This window comes from Oncorhynchus tshawytscha, unplaced genomic scaffold (assembly GCF_018296145.1).
Source record: "Oncorhynchus tshawytscha isolate Ot180627B unplaced genomic scaffold, Otsh_v2.0 Un_contig_1824_pilon_pilon, whole genome shotgun sequence".
In the NCBI taxonomy this organism is placed as follows: Eukaryota; Metazoa; Chordata; class Actinopteri; order Salmoniformes; family Salmonidae; genus Oncorhynchus; species Oncorhynchus tshawytscha.
In genome coordinates this window covers 697,272-718,028 of record NW_024609829.1, presented here as the reverse complement: position 1 = coordinate 718,028, position 20,757 = coordinate 697,272, and the positions used below count along the sequence as shown (strand labels likewise).

At 42.8% G+C, this 20,757-nt stretch overlaps 1 protein-coding gene and 1 long non-coding RNA gene across 2 annotated transcripts; one reads left to right on the top strand and one right to left on the bottom strand.

The window, feature by feature from the left end:
- The first annotated feature begins 5,635 nt into the window (after positions 1–5,635).
- Positions 5,636–5,866, top strand: LOC121846132. Its single transcript, XR_006083055.1, has 2 exons — positions 5,636–5,692; positions 5,755–5,866. It is a non-coding gene; the product is annotated as an uncharacterized LOC121846132 (long non-coding RNA).
- A 729-nt stretch (positions 5,867–6,595) lies between these two features.
- LOC112247291 (14-3-3 protein zeta-like) lies at positions 6,596–19,414 on the bottom strand. The gene is made up of 6 exons (XM_024416011.2): positions 19,274–19,414; positions 18,167–18,602; positions 8,007–8,130; positions 7,323–7,486; positions 6,928–7,023; positions 6,596–6,732 (listed from the first exon to the last, which is right to left on the bottom strand). Exons 2-6 carry the CDS (start codon positions 18,458–18,460, stop codon positions 6,658–6,660), a joined length of 753 nt encoding a protein of 250 aa, XP_024271779.1. The 5' UTR covers positions 18,461–18,602; positions 19,274–19,414; the 3' UTR covers positions 6,596–6,657.
- Between the last annotated feature and the right edge of the window lie 1,343 nt (positions 19,415–20,757).

The following is a 20,757-nucleotide window of genomic DNA, read 5'->3' as shown; positions in this document are numbered from 1 at the left end:
CTCACTTCTTAATCCTCACTGATAGTACCAAAGTCGTGTAGTTGAGGTATTCTCCGTCTCAATAAGGCTGATTGAAAAGATCAGAACATTTAGCTTAAATGTTGATATTATTATTTTTTCGCATTTTAGGCGCAGCAATATACAGATGGTGTGCTTTTGCGTGAATGTTCCAAAATGCAATTTGCGGGAAAATGCTGTTCTAAAATGTGCACCGGGTGTCATGGACAGAGATGGAAATATCCAAGGGAAATTTTGTAAGAGGTTGGATTTAAATATGCAACTACTATCATGGGTTGCTAAAATGACTATGATAATGCCTTTGGGTGTTAGACAATGAAAGAAAGTTGAAAGAAAAATCAATAGAATAGGAGAAAGCATATGAGTCTTTTTACAAATAATTTCCTCCATGTTTCTATGGTGGGATTTTGTCTATAGGCTACTTTCAAGTAAGGTAAGACATGCCTCATATGAAGTAAAATGTTCAGGTTTCAAACAATTAAGGAATATAAAAATATAGCAATGCCAATGATAGACCCAACCATTTTCTGGTAGATGGAAAGGCTTTCCTATTAAATGTTAACTACCGTAGCTATAAAGTAGCCTACGCCAATCTGTCAGTGACATGATTATTTGCATCAATCCGGTAGCCTAGCCATTTATTTTGCAAACTCCATCTCATGTGCTACAGAAACACTGCTAACCAAACAACAGTGCTAGATGCCTACACACTTCAATTAACTACACACAACAAAAAAAAAAAAAATCCAGACATCAAAAGTGGTCTCCTGTGGTCTCTTCTTGTGTCTGAGCCGTTGAATTGCGACTCTACTTTGTCTCTATACTGACGCTTAGCTTGTTTGATTGCCTTGCGGAGGGAATAGCTACACTGATTGCATTCAGTCATGTTTCCGGTCACCTTGCCCTGGTTAAAAGCAGTGGTTCACGCGAAACTGAAACTTTCAGTTTGCTGCCATCAATCCACAGTTTCTGGTTTGGGAATGTTTTAATAGTTGCTGTGGGTACGACATCGCCGATGCACTTGCTAATAAACTCACTCACCGAATCAGCGTATTCATCAATGTTGTTGTTTGACGCAATGCGGAACATATCCCAATTATCACATGATCGAAGCAATCTTGAAGTGTGGAATCAAATTGGTCGGACCAGCGTTGAACAGACCTGAGCGCGGGAGTTTCCTGTTTTAGTCTCTGTCTATAGGCAGGGAGCAACAAAATGGAGTTGTGGTCAGCTTTGTGGTCAACATGGATATTATGCTAATTGCCTCAGGTGACAATCATGCTCAAGTCAGAAGCCATATTGTGTAAATGAAGAGTTGTCACTTAAATCAATGGTGAATAATTAGTTAAAAGGTATGTCCCTTGTGAAGATAATACCTAAGGCCAGGTTATAACCTCAGTCACAAGATCCAGGGCCTTTTGTTCTAAAGCAAACAGATCACGACCATTTCGAATCCCACCGTACCTTCTCCACTATGCAATCTGGTTTCAGAGCTGGTCATGGGTGCACCTCTGCCACGCTCAAGGCCCTAAACAATATCATAACCGCCATCGATAAAAGACAGTACTGTGCAGCCGTCTTCATCGACCTGGCCAAGGCTTTCGACTCTTGTCAATCACCACATTCTTATCGGCAGACTCAATAGCCTTTGCTTCTCATGACTGCCTCGCGTGGTTCACCAACTACTTCTCTGATAGAGTTCAGTGTGTCAAATTGGAGGGCCTGTTGTCCGGACCTCTGGCAGTCTCTATGGGGGTGCCACTGGGTTCAATACTCGGGCCAACTCTTTTCTCTGTGTATATATATATATATCAATGATGTCGCTCTTGCTGCTGATGATTCTCTGATCCTCCTCTACGCAGATGACACCATTCTGTATACATCTGGCCCTTCTTTGAACACTGTGCTAACAAACCTCCAAACGAGCTTCAACGCCATATAACACTCCTTCTGTGGCCTCCAACTGCTTTTAAACGCTAATAAAACAAAGTGCATGGTCTTCAACTGATTGCTGCCCGCACCCTTCTGCCCGACTAGCATCACTACTCTGGACGGTGCTGACCTAGAATATTTGGACAACTACAAATAACTAGGTGTCTGGTTAGACTGTAAACTCTCCTTCCAGACTCACATTAAGCATCTCCAATCCAAAATTAAATCTAGAATCGGCTTCCTATTTTGCAACTACGCCTCCTTCACTCATGCTGCCAAACATAGTTTTACGAGGGTGACTATCCTACCGATCCTTGACTTCGGCGATGTCATTTACAAATTAGCCCCCAACACTCTACTCAGCAAACTGGATGTGGTCTATCACAGTGCCATCCATTTTGTCACCAAAGCCCCATATACTACCCACCACTGCGACCTGTATGCTCTCATTGGCTGGCCCTCACTACATATCCGTCGCCAAATCCACTGGCTCCAAGTCTATGCTAGGTAAAGCCTCACCTTATCTCAGCTCACTGGTCACCATAGCAACACCACCCGTAGCACACACTCCAGCAGGTATATTGCACTGGTCATCCCCAAAGCTAACACTTTCTTTGGCCTCCTTTCCTTCCAGTTCTCTGCTGTCAATGACTGGAACGAATTGCAACCATCTCTGAAGTTTGGAATCTGTACCCTTCCTCTACACATAGCCAATGGAGTGTAGTGCAACTGGGGAACACACGCATTCAAGCACAGACACACAGCACAAGGATTCCCCCACTTTATCATGTACATTGATTGTATAAAACATTAGGAACACCTGCTGTTTCCTTGACATAGACTGACCAGGTGAATTCAGGTGAAAGATATGATCCCTTATTGATGTCACTTGTTAAAATCACTTCAATCAGTGTAGTTGAAGGGGAGGAGACAAGTAAATTAGGGTTTTTAAGACTTGAGACAATTGAGACATGGATTGTGTATGTCTGCATTCAGAGGGTGAATAACAAAAGATTTAAGTGCCTTTGAACGGGATATGGTAGTAGGTGCCAGGCGCACCGGTTTGAGTGTGTCAAGAAATGAAACGCTGCTGGGTTTTTTACACTCAACAGTTTCCTGTGTCAAAAATGGTCGCCAAAGGACATCCAGCCATCTTGACACAACTGTGGGAAGCATTGGAGTCAACATGGGCCAGCATCTCTGTGGAATGCTTGACACCTTGTAGAGTCCATGCCCCAACGAATTGAGGCTGTTCTGAGGGCAAAAGGGGGTGCAACTCAATATTAGAAAGGTGATCCTAAAGTTTTGTACACTCTGTGTATGTGAGCTCTAGAATTCTTCAGTACCAGACCATTGTGCATATTATAGAGCCACAACACAGGGCAGCATGCTCTTCGATGCATGGGCAGAAAACCAGGTGTGTGAAGGAGTGAATTAGCTGGCTCTTGGTTTTACTGTGCAGTCATTGTTTTTGAACGCCTCTAAATAACACCTGTTCCTATGAGATAGTGATCGTTGTAAAATCATCCATGTGATTGTTCTGAGGCTGGTTCACTGTAAGTATTTCATTCTTCTAAAGAGAACTGAAAACAGTCACGTTTAATCTAAAGTTAAAATCCCCTGAAACATATTGTGGACAAATACATTCCATTTGGCGGGGTCAGTAATTCCCTTTGATTAGGCTACAACCAGGAGCACAAGGCATTGTAATAAAAGGCCGTTTTACTGATTGTGTTCATGAGCCATCCTCCCCCTCTCTCTCACTTTATTTCTCTCTCTCACACACACACACTTTTCCTCACTCTCTGGTTCTAAATGCTGATTTGCAGATGGACCTAATCACTGCATGTGGTGTAACAGCTAGAGTGAATGAGTCAGTCCATTAATCACCCTCCTCCTCCCACCCCACAAATCTGCTCTTTAACACTTTAAAGTGGCACTCGAGTCTCCTTTTCACCTCTTTTAACACCTGATTTACTTAAAAGGTACATCTCAATAGGTGGTCTAGGTAAGTCATGACATCACAAGTGGAGGGGTGGGCATTTCCTCTTTTGTTCTCTGTTGCTCCTCAGCAAGGGGGAGGCCGATGACATCACGACTTCCCAACTCTTTGAATGCCCTACTCCTTGAACTTTGCAGTTGTGTCTAAAAAACACAACTTTACCCTTTGGTGTGTGTAGTTTACTGTATTTATACGTAGGATATCACTTTCCAACAGTAAAGTTCAAAAAGTGCTGGAGGATGTCTTAAGTCTGAAACAGACCATTTTAGAACATAAACAAAGAAGAAGATTGAAACAAAAAAATCTGTGGATTTTTCTCCATCCTCCCGTGATTCAGAATCTATGCTTTTCATAGTCATTACACGCTTTGTGTAAGAGCTATTGAAGATTGAAAGCCGTGGAATTTTCTCCATCCCGATTCAGAATATATCATATTCATAGGCATGCTTGGTTGGTTGGTTCAATAGCTAATGACGAGAGAAACCGAACATCCAGTATAAAACTCATTTTACCTAGGTCAAGCAAGTTTGCTTAGCGGTCCTTGTTCGCGCTTGACTTTTTAACCAAAATTATTCCGATTGCGACTTAAGTTATATTCGCAAGCCTTGGATATATAGCTCAAACTTTGAATGTCTAATAATATATTGTAGATTAACACATTTGAAGTTACTCAGTCATTTAATTAGCAATGGCTGCTTTCTACACCCGGAAGATTAATAAAAACGTAAAAGGAAAAAAAGCAACATGCGCTGCATCTGAGAAAACTATATATTTTTTTGTACAAATATTTCATATTGAACAAAATTATACTAATGGTAGACATTTAGGACAGGGAATAACTGCATACCATACTCATTAATTTAAATGCGGTAGGTCTATAGCCTGCAGATGTTCTCCTTTCCACTATTGGAATGGGTGTCTTTACTCTTCTAAAAATTAATCAATCACGTGATATTTGCCCCCCCCCCCCACAATATTGTGGTGTTTTCCTACATGAACGCTGGTTGAAAGCAGCAAATCATACAATTTGAAAAGAAACAGCACAAGCCTAAATTCCCTTTAAGAAAGATCCTATCTCGAGATGGGTTTATAAAATTTCATTTTTATTCATGTTACATAGCTGAAACATAGGGCATTAACATTTCCACGAGGCTTTTGGGAACTACAATCGATGATTAGCAAAAACATAGTGGTCCAAATCTAATGACAAATCACTGGACTAACCAAACACCCTTGTTAATTAACACGTGCACAAACCTGCATTGAAAAGTACTAAATTTGACATTTGGACTTGGTGTGTATAGCGCATTGGTTCCCATTCCAGTGTACCATTCAATTACATGCATGTAGGAGTATTTATTTTTGTTTTGGTCTTCAGAAAGCCTCCACCGCTTCTCTTCAACCAGACATGCTTTATTGTGAATGTCATAACCAGGGGGGAGCGAGGAAAAACATTTTCAGAACCAATGGAAATCACCTGGCTGTGATACTTGGTGCCAGCTCATTGACTGGCCCTCCCTGCAGCAATGTCAGCAGCTGTAACCATACAAGATAACCGTGTGGAGGACGTCACAGCAGCTGTAACCATACAAGATAACCGTGTGGAGGACGTCACAGCAGCTGTAACCATACAAGGTAACCGTGTGGAGGATGTCGTCACAGCAGCTGTAACCATACAAGGTAAGCTGTAACCATACAGGATAACCGTGGAGGACGTCACAGCAGCTGTAACCATACAAGGTAATGTCAGCAGCTGTAACCATACAAGGTAACCGTGATGTCAGCAGCTGTAACCATACAAGGTAACCGTGTGGAGGATGTCAGCAGCTGTAACCATACAGGATAACCGTGTGGAGGATGTCAGCAGCTGTAACCATACAAGGTAACCGTGTGGAGGATGTCAGCAGCTGTAACCACAGCAGCTGTAACCATACAAGGTAACCGTGTGGAGGATGTCAGCAGCTGTAACCACAGCAGCTGTAACCATACAGGATAACCGTGTGGAGGATGTCAGCAGCTGTAACCATACAGGATAACCGTGTGGAGGATGTCAGCAGCTGTAACCATACAAGGTAACCGTGTGGAGGATGTCAGCAGCTGTAACCATACAAGGTAACCGTGTGGAGGATGTCAGCAGCTGTAACCATACAAGGTAACCGTGTGGAGGATGTCAGCAGCTGTAACCATACAAGGTAACCGTGTGGAGGATGTCAGCAGCTGTAACCATACAGGATATCCATGTGGAGAAATAGAGAACAAGCCTATGGAGGGTGAGGGAACAATTCATTGAATTTGCTTAACAGACACCCCTGTTCTAACATCTTAACTCCCCTTGTGTTTTGATGGGACTAAGATTTAGTAGCTCAGCAAAAAGCCCTAGAATGTCTTATTTTTTCCTCTAATTTGGACTAAAACATTGATAAAAAGAAGCTATTAATACTTTACTAACAGGAGAAACTGCACGTATGGAAGGTCAGGACAAACAAACCAAGGAATGGAGGTTTCACCCCCCCCCCCTCAATCAATATTTTTCTCTTTTATTTGCACAAAAGCTGCAGCGTGAAAAGTCAAATTATTTAGGAATTTCCACATGCAGCTTTTGTTCAGTAATGGGTTTCATTGCTAAAAGACTTTAAGTGGAGCAATACAGGAATGGAGATGTGTAAAAAGGTTTTTTTTTTGAGAGAGAGATGACCCTGTGAGTTTCAGTTCTCGTTCTCTCCGGCTTCGCCAGCTTCTCCAGCCTCGCCTTCCTCAGGCGCGTTGTCGGATGTCCATAACTGGAAAGAGACACATTGACGTTAAACACATCTTAGCTTACTTCCTCTAACAACTCATTACCCCACGCTGACAGTCTTCCTCAAACTATACATTATCATAGTCTTCATTTTTAACTAAATTAAACTTGTAACAGTCTAAGCATTGTTTGACTAAAATGAAGAACATGGGGAGAGCAGAGAGGGAAGGGTACTAACTGTCAGGTTGTCTCTGAGCAGCTGCATGATGAGAGTGCTGTCTTTGTATGACTCCTCGTTCAGTTTGTCCAGCTCTGCAATGGCGTCATCAAATGCCTGGAGAGACAAAAAGCACACGGCAAGTTTAAAAGAAGAATCGCTATACAAAATCCAAGCTACCATCAAGTAAACCCTCTGCTTGTCCAGCACAGATATAAAGTCATATACTTGAGATCTCCCATTGTAATAACCTTTCCCAGAAGAAACATTCTCCGCCCATTCACATACTTGTTAACAATTCAATCAAACACACCACTTAACATTCCCTTTCATTTGTTCTGACATGGAACAAGCAGATAACATCTGTAACAAAGTCCCCATACCTAAAGCAAACAGGGGAGAGGCGCAGGACTGACCTGTTTGGCCAGTGAGCAGGCTTTCTCTGGAGAGTTGAGGATCTCGTAGAAGAAGACTGAGAAGTTGAGGGCCAGGCCCAGGCGGATGGGATGCGTGGGGTCCATCTCCTTCTTGCTGATGTCAAATGCCTGCTGGTACGCCTCCTGAGAGTGCTCTATGGTTGCTGGGGAAGTAAAAAGATCAGAATGGACTTTATTGGAGGCAATGATACAGTATGGCACCCTATCTGACTTATTTGGATTACAATCAAGTGTAACAATGACAGAAGCCTGATAACCTTGTGAGCTAAATTCACTCTATAGTGATTAAGATACAGGAGAGTGGACTTTGACAGCTAGTGGCTGCTAGATGGAAGACTACAAATGCAGTATTGGACAATTCTGACTGTGGTACATTCTCAGCAATAAGCAACTCGCAGTTGAGCGGCACATTTATTTCCTTTTTCCTGGACCCATTTGAATTGCACATGCTAATAACAAGCTAATAACAGGTCTAAAATAGGGCATAGAGCTCTCTTTAGTGTGCGTCACACAATGGGTACAAGGGGGAGTCTGAGGCCAATAAAGTCAGTAAAACCTGCTTAGGATGTCGTCATCCCCCCTAAAATGTAGGACTATTGCTTGAAAAATCACAACATGGCAAATACCTTTGCCGCATTCAGTTCAATTTCATTGCAATCTCACCTGTTTTGTCATCCCCAGAGGCGACTTCGGCAAGGTATCTATAGTAGTCGCCCTTCATCTTAAGATAGAAGACTTTGCTTTCAGCATTTGTGGAGTTCTCAATTAAATATTTATTCAGCAGTTCCTGTGGGAAGGAAACACAGATTTATAAATTGTTCACACTGCATAAACCTTCCATTTGACAGTCAATGTTTCCTTTAAGTTGTGTTTGTGTAACCCCATTTCAAAATCTTCAAACCTACTGACTGGCTAAAGAAGGTTGCTTATGATTGGCTGAGACAACATCCACCCAAACATGACCATGCGAGTGGAGTTCCCATCATTTCCAGAGTTCCTAACCAAAATCCTCCCACACCAGTGGTGGGCAGATAAGTGAAGTCACAGACAGCAACTAGCATCAATCTTTCCATTACAACTGAGATGAAACTAACAAAAACTGGATTAGCAGCAGCATTAGTGACTGTACTGGACCAAGGAGGTGTATCAATGAGGACCACAGGATTCAAAGTTGAATATAAACAATTGTATAAAAATGTGGTTGAAAAATCCTGACCAGGCTAGTTGTGTCACTTGATGAACAAGCAGATATAATGACATCGTGTGATGTCCATGCAGCAATGTGCCCACACAAGGGCACGTTATAAGACTGCCGTGGTCACACCGAGTGGAGTGGACAGCCTGGACACCTCTGCATCATTAATCAAGCCTGTTCTGTCCCCACCAAGAGCCTAGCTGTGCATATGGACACGCAGCAATAGGTCAAGTACAAGCAGGGAGGGAGCCAGCATGTTACACTGCGACAAGTCATTCCAACTTGTCCACAAATAGGCCATCCCCACTGCAGGTTCCAGACCATCTTTTGCCCTAGATTCATCCAGACTTCTTTTGTACCAACGTCCCTCACTGCTCTGTCTTAGTGGCACAGCGACTCTCGGGAAGCAAAACCAACAGCTGAATGCAAGTAGTATCACTTGCAAGCTACATCTTCGATATCACTCACAGGGTCTCCAAAGCACCAATATTTAAACCCCACAGCAGCAGAAACTCCACTATTACTGCAGACCAGTTCCTATGCAACGCACTAAATAGACTGTAGAGGGTACAGGTAAGATAGTAGGTGCCCCACACACGCCATGTGGGATTCAATCCCATGCATGTTTCCTTCTGTAAGGGAAAATTATCAGCTCCTGACATTGAGTTCTGGAACGCTAAATCCCCAGTTAGCTAGCGTGAAGGAGCCTAACCATCCAGTGGCCAACTCATCAGGATCTCGAAGGGCCGGATTGCTGCCTGATTACAGCTTTACTGCTAATCTGTGTCAGTGAGACCAAGGGTTTAAGGTCACCGTAACTGGTTTCAAATACCAGATTAAACAAGTTCACCCCAGATGAGGCTGTCCACCCGGCCCAGCCCCCACTTACTCCAACCACTCCCACCCGGCCCAACTCCAACCACTCCCGACCCAGCCCAGCCCCCCCACTCTACTCCAACCACTCCCAACCGACCTAGCCCCCCACTTACCTCCACCCGGCCCAGCCCCAACCACTCCCACCCGGCCCAGCCCCAACCACCCCATCCGGCCCAGCCCCAACCACTCCCATCCGACCAAGCCCCCACTTACTTCCACCCGGCCCAGCCCCCACCTACTCCAACCACTCCCACCCGACCCAGCCCCCACCTACTCCAACCACTCCCACCCGACCCAGCCCCACCTACTCCAACCACTCCCACCCGGCCCAGCCCCCACTTACTCCAACCACTCCCAAACGGCCCAGCCCCCACTTACTCCAACCCAGCCCCGACTTAGACCAACCACTCCCAACCGACCTACTTAGACAGATTAGTCGAGACGATACATGGTACACTCAAAATGTCAAGCATTCCTTCCTATACGTCTCCCTGGCTGCAAACGAGTGGAGGGGAAGCGGCTTGGATTTTCACAATGCGTTCAGTTCACACGGCGCTTCAGTTTCACTCAGACCACAGAGTAGTCTATTACAGGTACCAAACGGAATGAAACAGGGATGAATTACCTGAACATGTCCAATAAGAAATGCTTGTTCTCGGTTTTCGTTGTAAAACGTTTTGCTACGGTGTGCCTTAATGGATAGGACACAGGCAAGAGCACTGTGCTCCATAAAACCCAGTGCCCCATCTCCCCTATGTGGCCATGATATAGGCATAGGCCTACTAAGAGCTGGTGTCGAAATTCTCCAGGGTTTGACTAATTGCAGTATCGCACTCCTCAAACAAATGGATTGCAATTTGCAGCTGTGCTCGTGTTGGAGATGAGTGTATCCTGAACATCCGGATAGGCATATTTTTGTGTGATTCTGTCAAGACTACTGTGTCAATCTGGCTGGGTTTTCAATTATCTTCGAGAAATGTGGGTCATCGCCATGACAACCTAAATGGTTTGACTTTGAAAAATGCGTCTTGCCAAGGTTATATCCACAGGTGAAGAGACAACCAGCCTGGATGGTTTTGTAATTGGGCCCTGTTCAGTCTTACCTATTGCTGAAACTGGAGTGCTGAAAACTGCCTGCATCATTCTCAGTCAACATTGTTTAATCAACAATAAGTTATCAGATTCTGACCACGACCGCCTGTAGTCGCTTACAAACTACAGTTGCCAACAGATTGTGGTGGTTATTAGGGGCAACTACTCAGCATGCATGAACTAGTACTATAAAGTATGACTAGGCCAGGGTTTTCAACAGGAAAATGTGGCACCGGACATTTGACCGGCAGCATTTTAAATTGACCTGACCCTTATGGATTGGGTGAGTAACCTAATTAGGGTGTCCACCCACAGTGCTCAGAATGAGAATATGTACCTTAATCTAAACGTGATTAACAGAACATGCAACTCGAGGTTACAACGGCACGCGTCCTTCTTACCGAATTTCGATTTGAACTTTGAAGATGTTACAATAAGTGTCCACATTTACTTTCTCAGCCAACATGAGTAAAGAACAGCAACATCACTAGCCTATGTCAATCTATTCCCCATTGTAGAAAAGTACATATTCTATTGGTCAGCTTGTCGTTCTGTGCAAGAAAGAAACAGCCTATTCCAAACAGACTCTAGGACAATAGATCCCAAATTCATACAACCAGTACATCAAAATAACTTTAAAAACAATACTATTTACCAAGAGAGTTGACATATTTTTCGTAGCTGTCCATTTACCACCAAACCAATGCTGGCACTAAGACTGCACTCAATGAGCGGTGGTAGGTATGATCACCAATGATGAGACAGCCTATAGGGAGGTCGTCAGAGACCTGGCAGTGTGGTGCCAGGACAACAACCTCTTCCTCAACATCAGCAAGACAAAAGAGCTGGAAAGGAGGGCCGAGCATGCCTCCATTTACGTTGATGTGGCTGTAGTGGACCGGGTCGAAACCAAGTTCCTCTGTGTCCACATCCCTAAGGATCTATCATGGTCCAAACACCACCAGTCGTGAAGAGTGCACAACAACGTCTCTTCCCCTCAGGAGGCTGAAAAGATTTGGCATGGGCCCTCAGATCCTCAAAAAGTGAATACAGCTGCACCCCTTGTATATAGTCAAGTTATTATTACATGTTTTACTTTCTATTATTTAACTATTTTCTTTCTCTCTGTATTGATGGGAAATTAGCATTTCACCGTTTGTCCACACGTTGTTTTACGAAGCATGGGACAAATAAAATGTTAATTGGATTTAAGTTCATTTGCCTCGTAATATGAAGTAAAAAGTTAAGGTTTCACACAATTAAGTACATGTTTTCAAAATGCATACTGCCTCCAGCTTATAATGCAAAGTGGTGTGTGAAACACTGAAGCCTGCCCACCGTTGCCTAAGCATTTGAATGCAGAATGGGAAGCGCACTTCGATTTATTAAATCGTGGCCTTAACTGTGTTTTAAACCCAAGATTGCATTTAGAATTTTTTTCTCAATGATTGGGCATATAAAAGCACATAAGTAACCTATAGACCGATAAGCATGACCGGTCTAACGTGTTTCCATCGATGTATAGGCTGAAAAGTATTATTTTGCAATGGGATTTATTTATTCTACTGCCCGATGCCCATTTTATTTATTGGCTGTTCATTTATTCATTTTTGTCCAAAAGCCAGCGGCTAACGGAAAGCCTGGTTAGGGTTGGACGATATGGTTTAAAAATCATATCACTATTATTTAAAACTTATGGGCAATTCACATATATACAGTGGGGCAAAAAGTATTTAGTCAGCCACCAATTGTGCAAGTTCTCCCACTTAAAAAGATGAGGCCTGTAATTTTCATCATAGGTACACTTCAACTATGAGACAAAATGATTTTAAAAATCCAGAAAATCACATTGTATGATTTTTTAATGAATTTATTTGCAAATTATGGTGGAAAATAAGTATTTGGTCACCTACAAACAAGCAAGATTTCTGGCTCTCACAGACCTGTAACTACTTCTTTAAGAGGCTCATCTGTCCTCCACTTGTTACCTGTATTAATGGCACCTGTTTGAACTTGTTATCAGTATAAAAGACACCTGTCCACAACCTCAAACAGTCACATTCCAAACTCCACTATGGCCAAGACCATAGAGCTGTCAAAGGACACCAGAAACATTGTAGACCTGCACCAGGCTGGGAAGACTGAATCTGCAATAGGTAAGCAGCTTGGTTTGAAGAAATCAACTGTGGAAGCAATTATTAGGAAATGGAAGACATACAAGACCACTGATAATCTCCCTTGATCTGGGTATCCACGCAAGATCTGATCCCGTGGGGTCAAAATGATCACAAGAACGGTGAGCAAAAATCTCAGAACCACACGGGGGGGGGACCTAGTGAATGACCTGCAGAGAGCTGGGACCAAAGTAACAAAGCCTACCATCAGTAACACACTACGCCGCCAAGGACTCAAATCCTGCAGTGCCAGACGTTTCCCCCTGATTAAGCCAGTACATGTCCAGGCCCGTCTGAAGTTTGCTAGAGAGCATTTGGATGATCCAGAAGAAGATTGGGAGAATGTCATATGGTCAGATGAAACCAAAATAGAACTTTTTGGTAAAAACTCAACTCGTCATGTTTGGAGGACAAAGAATGCTGAGTTGCATCCAAAGAACACCATACCTACTGTGAAGCATGGGGGTGGAAACATCATGCTTTGGGGCTGTTTTTTTGCAAAGGGACCAGGACGACTGATCCGTGTAAAGGAAAGAATGAATGGGGCCATGTATCGTGAGATTGAGTGAAAACATCCTTCCATCAGCAAGGGCATTGAAGATGAAACGTGGCTGGGTCTTTCATTATGACAATGATCCCAAACACACCGCCCGGGCAACGGAGTGGCTTCGTAAGAAGCATTTCAAGGTCCTGGAGTGGCCTAGCCAGTCTCCAGATCTCAACCCCATAGAAAATCTTTGGAGGGAGTTGAAAGTCCGTGTTGCCCAGCAACAGCCCCAAAACATCACTGCTCTAGAGGAGATCTGCATGGAGGAATGGGCCAAAATACCAGCAACAGTGTGTGAAAACCTTGTGAAGACTTCCAGAAAACATTTGACCTCTGTCATTGCCAACAAAGGGTATATAACAAAGTATTGAGAAACTTTTGTTATTGACCAAATACTTATGTTCCACCATAATTTGCAAATAAATTCATTTTAAAAAATCCTACAATGTGATTTTCTGGATTTTTTTTCTAATTTTGTCTGTCATAGTTGAAGTGTACCTATGATGAAAATTACAGGCCTCTCATCTTTTTAAGTGGGAGAACTTGCACAATTGGTGGCTGACTAAATACTTTTTTGCCCCACTAAATATACACACACAGTACCAGTCAAAAGTTGGGACATACCTACTCATTCAAGGGTTTTTATTTGTACTATTTTCAACATTTTACAATAGTGAAGATATCAAAACTATGAAATAACACACATGGAATCTTGTAGTAACCAAAAATGTGTTACACAAATGAAAATGTTATATTTCACATTCTTCAAAGTAGCCACCCTTTGCCTGGACAGCTTTCACACCTTTGGCATTCACTCAACCAGCTTAATCTGGAATGCTTTTCCAACAGTCTTGAAGGAGTTCCCACATATGCTGAGGACCTGTTGGCTGCTTTTCCTTCACTCTGCGGCATGTATGAATAATAATGTTCTTTAAATAAGCTTTGTTGTACAATTAAAGGTCAAATACACTGCATTTCAAACAGTCAGCAATAATCAAATGAATTCAGGGCTCGTGAAATTATACCAAAGCTAAATATAAAAGTCTCACAACCATAAGACCCACTATTAAAGGTAATTATTTTTGCTAAATAATTTAATGTGCTTTTTCTGCAATCACTGTCTTGGCTTTCAAGTTAGTCTATGAAAATGCCCTTGTTACAAATTTAACCAGAACCAGGCATAATGCACATTCACTAATGACAAACTTCTTTAAGCAGAAATTATAAAAAATGAACACAGGTCTCAAACCATTTCTCAAGCACAAGCCCACATGCTAGTGAGTATCCAGCAAATCTGGACAGGAATCTTTATATAGTTCAAGTTGAGCAAACATGGATCTATTAGCCAGCTAACAAGGAAGAAAAGTTGAAATGTTATGAACACACCCTTCTGTCCGTCTCCAACGGTTTGAACAGCATGCTAGCCTGTCCACATGTTGAAATCAAGTGGCCTACCTTATTTCTCAGAATGAGAAAGAGTTGCAAATTCCTTCTATAAGTTGTATTTTATGCTTATTGTACATTTATAAAATCTCACACTAGACAGCTAGTATAACGCCGCGTGACAAACTGAGCATTTATGTTCTAGAATCAATGTTCATTGATACTCTTGTTTTAGTAGTGTCTGCTCTGCTCTCAATGTGAGCAGTTGAGACATAAAAAGGGTATTGTTAGAAAAGGTAACTTCTCTATTAGAGATAATAATAGATAGTAAAATAATGTCTCTGATTCTGTTGGCCCAAACCTCAAATGCAAATAGCGAGTTTGAAACTGCTTGTCAGAGAAGAAGTGATCTCTCATCTTTTGTGTGAGTGGCAGGGGCTTGGTGTGCATGTAAACAGAGAGGAAGAGGTGAAGCCCAATGCATTTCTATTGGCTTATTTTGGACCTAAGCTTGTCGCCTGCCTTCCCGCCTTTGGGACAAAAACTTCAATTTTTAGGGGCGGAGACATGTGCATCTCGTCATTATACACAGATCTCAGGTATAAATGGGAAGGTGCACACAGCACAGAAGGAGCGAAGGAGATGAGACCAAAATGACAACATAAGAAAAAGTAGACAAACAATTTGTTTTTTTTTAATAGAACATATTTCTGCAATCTAGGCATTTGGAATATTGCACAAAATCTCATTTGAATTAGTTTGATATATCACCCAGCCCTAACCCTGGTCTTGACCAACACAGTGCAAGCAGACAGTGGGTAAGGCCACAGCAGAGGGCAGCAGTGTCTGCATGGCTGTGGGCAGCAGAGCAGAGAGGTTCCACCATGTCCCTGCCCAGTCTGGCATGATGTCACCTTAGTGGAAAGTGAGTATCACATTATCCAGTCGTCTCTGCCACCAGGCTCACTTCAGCCCAGTGCAGACCAAGCCTGTCAGCTGAAAGTAGACATAGGAATCCCATCCCATAGTGGTTACTTGCATCAGTAGCCAGCCGCTGAGTAGAGGAAACGAGTTGGGGCAAGAGTCGTGAAACACCTTTCTAGGCTGACTCCACCACACCCTCAGTCAACACCGGCAAGGGGCTGAGTCAGCCTAGAAGGGTGTGTTTCTCACACACACACACACACACACACCACAGTGGCATGTGCAAAGAAGTGGGGTAGCTGTAAGGTGTGGTCTGAAAGCGTGACCATCTGTACAGTTTACAACATGACTCATTCAGGAAAGGAGAGGGCAGTAATTCAACCTGAAGTACACCAACCATATCCTACAGTTATCTGCTTATCGGTTATGTCTAGCTACATATGTAGGATTATCCATTGTTTGCTTGCTCCCATGTATAGAGAACCACTATGCATATATGCCACCCAATCTCTGTTGGTGTCCATTCAGATTAGTCAAAGTAAACGACTTCAACCCAATTAGAACGGCAGCGGCAATGGAATGTGGTTTCATAGTTTTGAATATCTCCCTGGCTAGACGTTCTAACAGAGAATGGATCCTTCGTCACTCTGCTGCCTTCATATAAAAATAAAATAACAAATAAGTAGACGTATGACCTTTCATTGTCGTAGCCATAACCGCTAATATGTATAGATAACTGCTGGATTGTGCTCCAGTGTGCTTACAAATGCTGCCCACCTCCCCAAACCCCCCCCATCCCAGACCTTGTGTCTAAGGTCAGAGGCTCAGGGAAATGCTCAACCTCCCAGCTAATCCGGCAGAGATCCTCACTTAATCCACCATCAAGACCAAATAGAAAAAAAACAGACAGAGCTATTCACTTGTAAAGCCTTGGATTTAGCTGAAAACAATAACAGATGTAGAAAGTTGTTAGAAAGTTCAAGTCAATAAAAGTCAAATAATTTTACTAAAAACTAATAAAATATATTTTCCTGCATGTTTCATGTTTAATAAATCACAGAGCGCCATAGCAATTCAGAGCATCAAATGGGTAACTAGTTAGGTTAGTGGGGTTGAGAGACGTAGCCTATTGAGCAAACTGGCTATGAACTTCTTCACTTGGCTAGCTTCATTACAACTCATGTGTCAAATGAGACCGATTATGAAAACAGGAGGACACACTCCTCGTTTCAGGTGTGTAACAGCATGGCTCTCGAACAGTCACCACTAGTGCTCTGCCAGAGCCTACCTCTCAGATTCTGACACACCTTGCTTTGCAGACACACTGGATTGTGACCTTTGTCAGTATGCGCCGTCACGTGGTTAAATCCCATTGTTCATTGTGACAGAATCCCAACAGGAAGGAACCGGGTAAGGGGGTGAAAATACAATACTTCCTTCTCATCAGGAGGCCAGGGGAGATACCCTTTTTAGACTGGAGGAACTCATTGAGGAAACCTGGGCCATGACATTTGACCCATAGTGCATTGAAACAATCTAATGTTAGTCTCTATTTTACAGTAATAGAAATGGGATGTGTGGTGTACTAAATGTTTCAAAATAAATGAATGGTTGGAACTTGGAAGCACTCACTGCTGATAATGAGACCAGAGTTGGGGTCACTTCCATTAATTAATTAAAAAGTCCACAGAAAAAATGCCTACATGTGCAATTCTACCTGAATTGAGAGAATTAAACCCAATCATGGTAGACTGGTCAAACACGTGAGAGGAAAAGTTGAAGGCTATGCTTTTGTGAAGAAATGGACATCTTTCATCATACAGAATGTATTGTTCACTGTTCAGAGAAGGCATTGCTCTTAATTTTAAAAGACTCCCTTTTCTAAAGGCACATTTATCCAGACATCAGAGAGACAAGAATCCTGTAGCACTAGGGCTGGGTGAATTACTGATGCCTCGTGCTTTGCACTGATGCACTCAAATATGCCCCTGGAGGAGCATGAGGTGTGCAGTCCAAAGACCCAACAACAAAAGACTTCCCAGACCTAGTGAGACATGACTAATATATGGACTAGAATTACTGAAATTCTATTTCAAATAAGCAATATGTTTGTTGTCCATGTAATTACTTTACATCCAAATAAATTGCCCCATATAATGATACAATACAAATCTGACCAATTGTCTGACCAGTGACCACACTTTCCCAGTAGCAAGCTGTGAGAGGCAGTGAGAGCGAGAAACAGGTGTATTCAATATCCCGGGTCAGGGTTTCCCCAAACTTTTTTTTTTACCAGGTAAGTTGACTGAGAGATTTCCACTTACAGCAACAACCTGGGGAATAGTTACAGGGGCGAGGAAGGGGGATGAAAGAGCCAATTGGAAGCTGGGGATGTTTAGATGGCCATGATGGTATGAGGGCCAGATTGGGAATTTAGCCAGAACACAGAGGTTAACACCCCTACTTATGATTTGAATCAGCTGTATAGTGCTTGGGCAAAAAACAAACATGCACCCTGGGGGGCAGCACCAAGTTTGGGAAACCATGTCTTAGGCTACCATATATTAAAATCCACACCCATTTGATACAGTCAACATTTCCATTCAAATGAAGCTCTACTAGTACTACATACCAGTACGTCGTTGCAGATATCTCTCAGCTCACCCTCCACCTTCTCCCGGTATTCGTTGACCATTGCGAGCTTCTTGTCGCTTCCCTCCGTCTTCTGTCCGATGCTGGAGATGACCCTCCATGCCGACCGCCGTGCTCCGACCACGTTCTTGTATGCGACAGATAGCAGGTTCCTCTCCTCGTTTGACAGCTCGCCCCCCTGTTCCGTTACCTCCTTCATCGAGGCGGCCATGTCATCGTAGCGCTCGGCTTGCTCCGCCAACTTGGCCTTCTGAATAAGCTCCGCTTTATCCATTGTTTATTCTTTAGTGTGTAACCTTAGCTTGATTCGTCACGGACGGGTTAAAAACAATAGGAGTCCAGGAATGCAAGAGGGACTTGAAGATGGCGCTAAACGATAGAGAGTAGCGGATGCTGCGCAGTATTCCACCAAAAACCTGCAAATGTAAAACAGAAGGTTTATGTCACTAAGTAATTTTATTATAGAATACAGAATATGACCAGAATGTACTGTACCTAGAACCAACATATTACACACTGCAGCCTTTAGAAAATAACCAGATACAGTAGTAATCCAGCTCGCAGAGGTTACACGCGCTGGCAACATACGGATGGTGTGCGCGCGTCCTGCGTGCGTTGACGTGGTATCTGTCAAATTCTATGGGTCGCTAGCTAGTGGAAACGTAACTAGCTTACGCAGAAAGACTCGATGTACTTAGCTTTCTAGTTATCTATAAACTAACCAGTGGTCACGGTTGCTGACTAACGTTAGTCTTACACTAGAGATAATCAGTTAACAAGCTAACTTACATCCCTGCTAGGTGGACATGTATTTACCACAAAAACGATGCATCGGTCTTGCTACGGCCAAACAAGCCAGCGGAGCAAATTAGCCAACAACTAGCCATATAATTAACGTTAGCACACATATTTAACGTTAGTTTAGCTAAAAGCTACTATAGTTAGCTACTAGCGTTGGGCCACTCCTTTCATTGAGAATGGATTGCTACAAAATAACATTACCATGCCATAAGCTTGACTACAACAGAACAATCATTTACAAATAGAAAACAAAAAATATTTTGAACTGATTTCTGAATATTCTAACCTTCTAAGGTCCCGATTTGTTCCTCCGAATTGATCCGCTGTGAGATTGGTATGAAGCAGAGCAAAAAAACAGCAGCCGTGAAATTCAACCAGACATGCTAGATGGAGCAGCTCTATGTGAGAATGATTCTCCAATCACAAATAGACTTTTCTTCCTGTCAACAATCATTTCTAGTAATATTAGCCAGTAGCTATTTAGCGCGGGGAAAGGGGGAGGGAGTTCAGAAATGGGTTCGACTGGCGTGTAGGCTGCGGCTGGGGCCACGGGGTTTCCTCCAATTAGAGCAAGGGAGAAGACGTCACCATTGCCATGGTTATTCTCCATTCCTACCCCCTTTCACAAGTTGTAGCAGCATCAGGGAGGCCCGAGGCGGGCGTGGCACCCACTCATTATAGTGACCGAGATATTCCTATTTTCTCTTCTTGATACCCCTTTCCTTTTCCTAAGCTTCCTTTTGTGGGTGATCAGCCATCCAACCTTGACCAGATGACCTCTGCTTAGTGCTCACTTAGTGCTCACTTTAATAATATTTTCACTACACAGAACACATTATGCTGGTGATAGGGCACACAGACAGCATGCAGTTTTATTAAAATCTTTGTTACATAGGCCAGAGTATATCAAATATTAATTTGCCAATAATTTAACAATAATGTTTGTACCATGTTTTGTGCCGCTACCATGTTGTGTTGCCACCATGTTGTTGTCATGTTGTGTTGCTGCCTTGCTATGTTGTTGTCTTAGGTCTATCTTTATGTAGTGTTGTGTTGTCTTTCTTGTTGTGATGTGTGTTTTGTCCTATATTTATATATATTTTATTTTATTTGTAATCCCCCGTCCTCACAGGAGGCCATTTGCCTTTTGGTAGGTCGTCATTGTAAATAAGATTTTGTTCTTAACTGACTTGTCTAGTTAAATAAAGGTTAAATAAAAAATTAATTAAATTAACTCAATATTTCATTTCACCCATGGGGAAATGTCCCTGAATCTTGATGGTGATAATTGTTATTCCTTGGATGATCAACTGGCTGGGTCCTCGGCAACCCTTGTGTTCATGTTGTATCCCAGCCATGACACATTGTAGCCCCTAGGTGAAAAGAAGACCTCTGCATCATAATTTGCTGTGATTGCGTAATACTGTGTGGCTTGGTTTGTAAAAATAGCATCACAATTGCAAAAGAGGTCTGCCGATGGGCAAGCAGGACTCAGTGCCCTAACTCCCTCTTATCTCTGGGGTCACATCTCTAGGTCACATGGGAGATCCACCTGTCTACTCAAGTCCTACATCTAGATGCGTTCTGATAGCAGATGTTCACAGCAGGATATGCTATTGATAAATATTTCACCCGAGACCAGCTGAACAGGGGGTGTAATCGGGAGAATCCGTTTTCAAATTCAGACCTCATCCTGTGATTTATATTGATCATATGTTCTTTCCGTGAGGTCGGAGATCAACTGATATTCTCTCTATCTAAAGCTTATCT

Coding starts and splice junctions, on each gene's coding strand:
- LOC112247291 (XM_024416011.2), bottom strand. CDS start 18,460: ATGGATAAAGCGGAGCTTATTCAGAAGGCCAAGTTGGCGGAGCAAGCC. Junction 7,487..8,006: donor CTCTGGGGATGACAAAACAG/GTGAGATTGCAA, acceptor TTACTTCCCCAG/CAACCATAGAGCACTCTCAG. Junction 6,733..6,927: donor TGCTCAGAGACAACCTGACA/GTTAGTACCCTT, acceptor GTCTCTTTCCAG/TTATGGACATCCGACAACGC.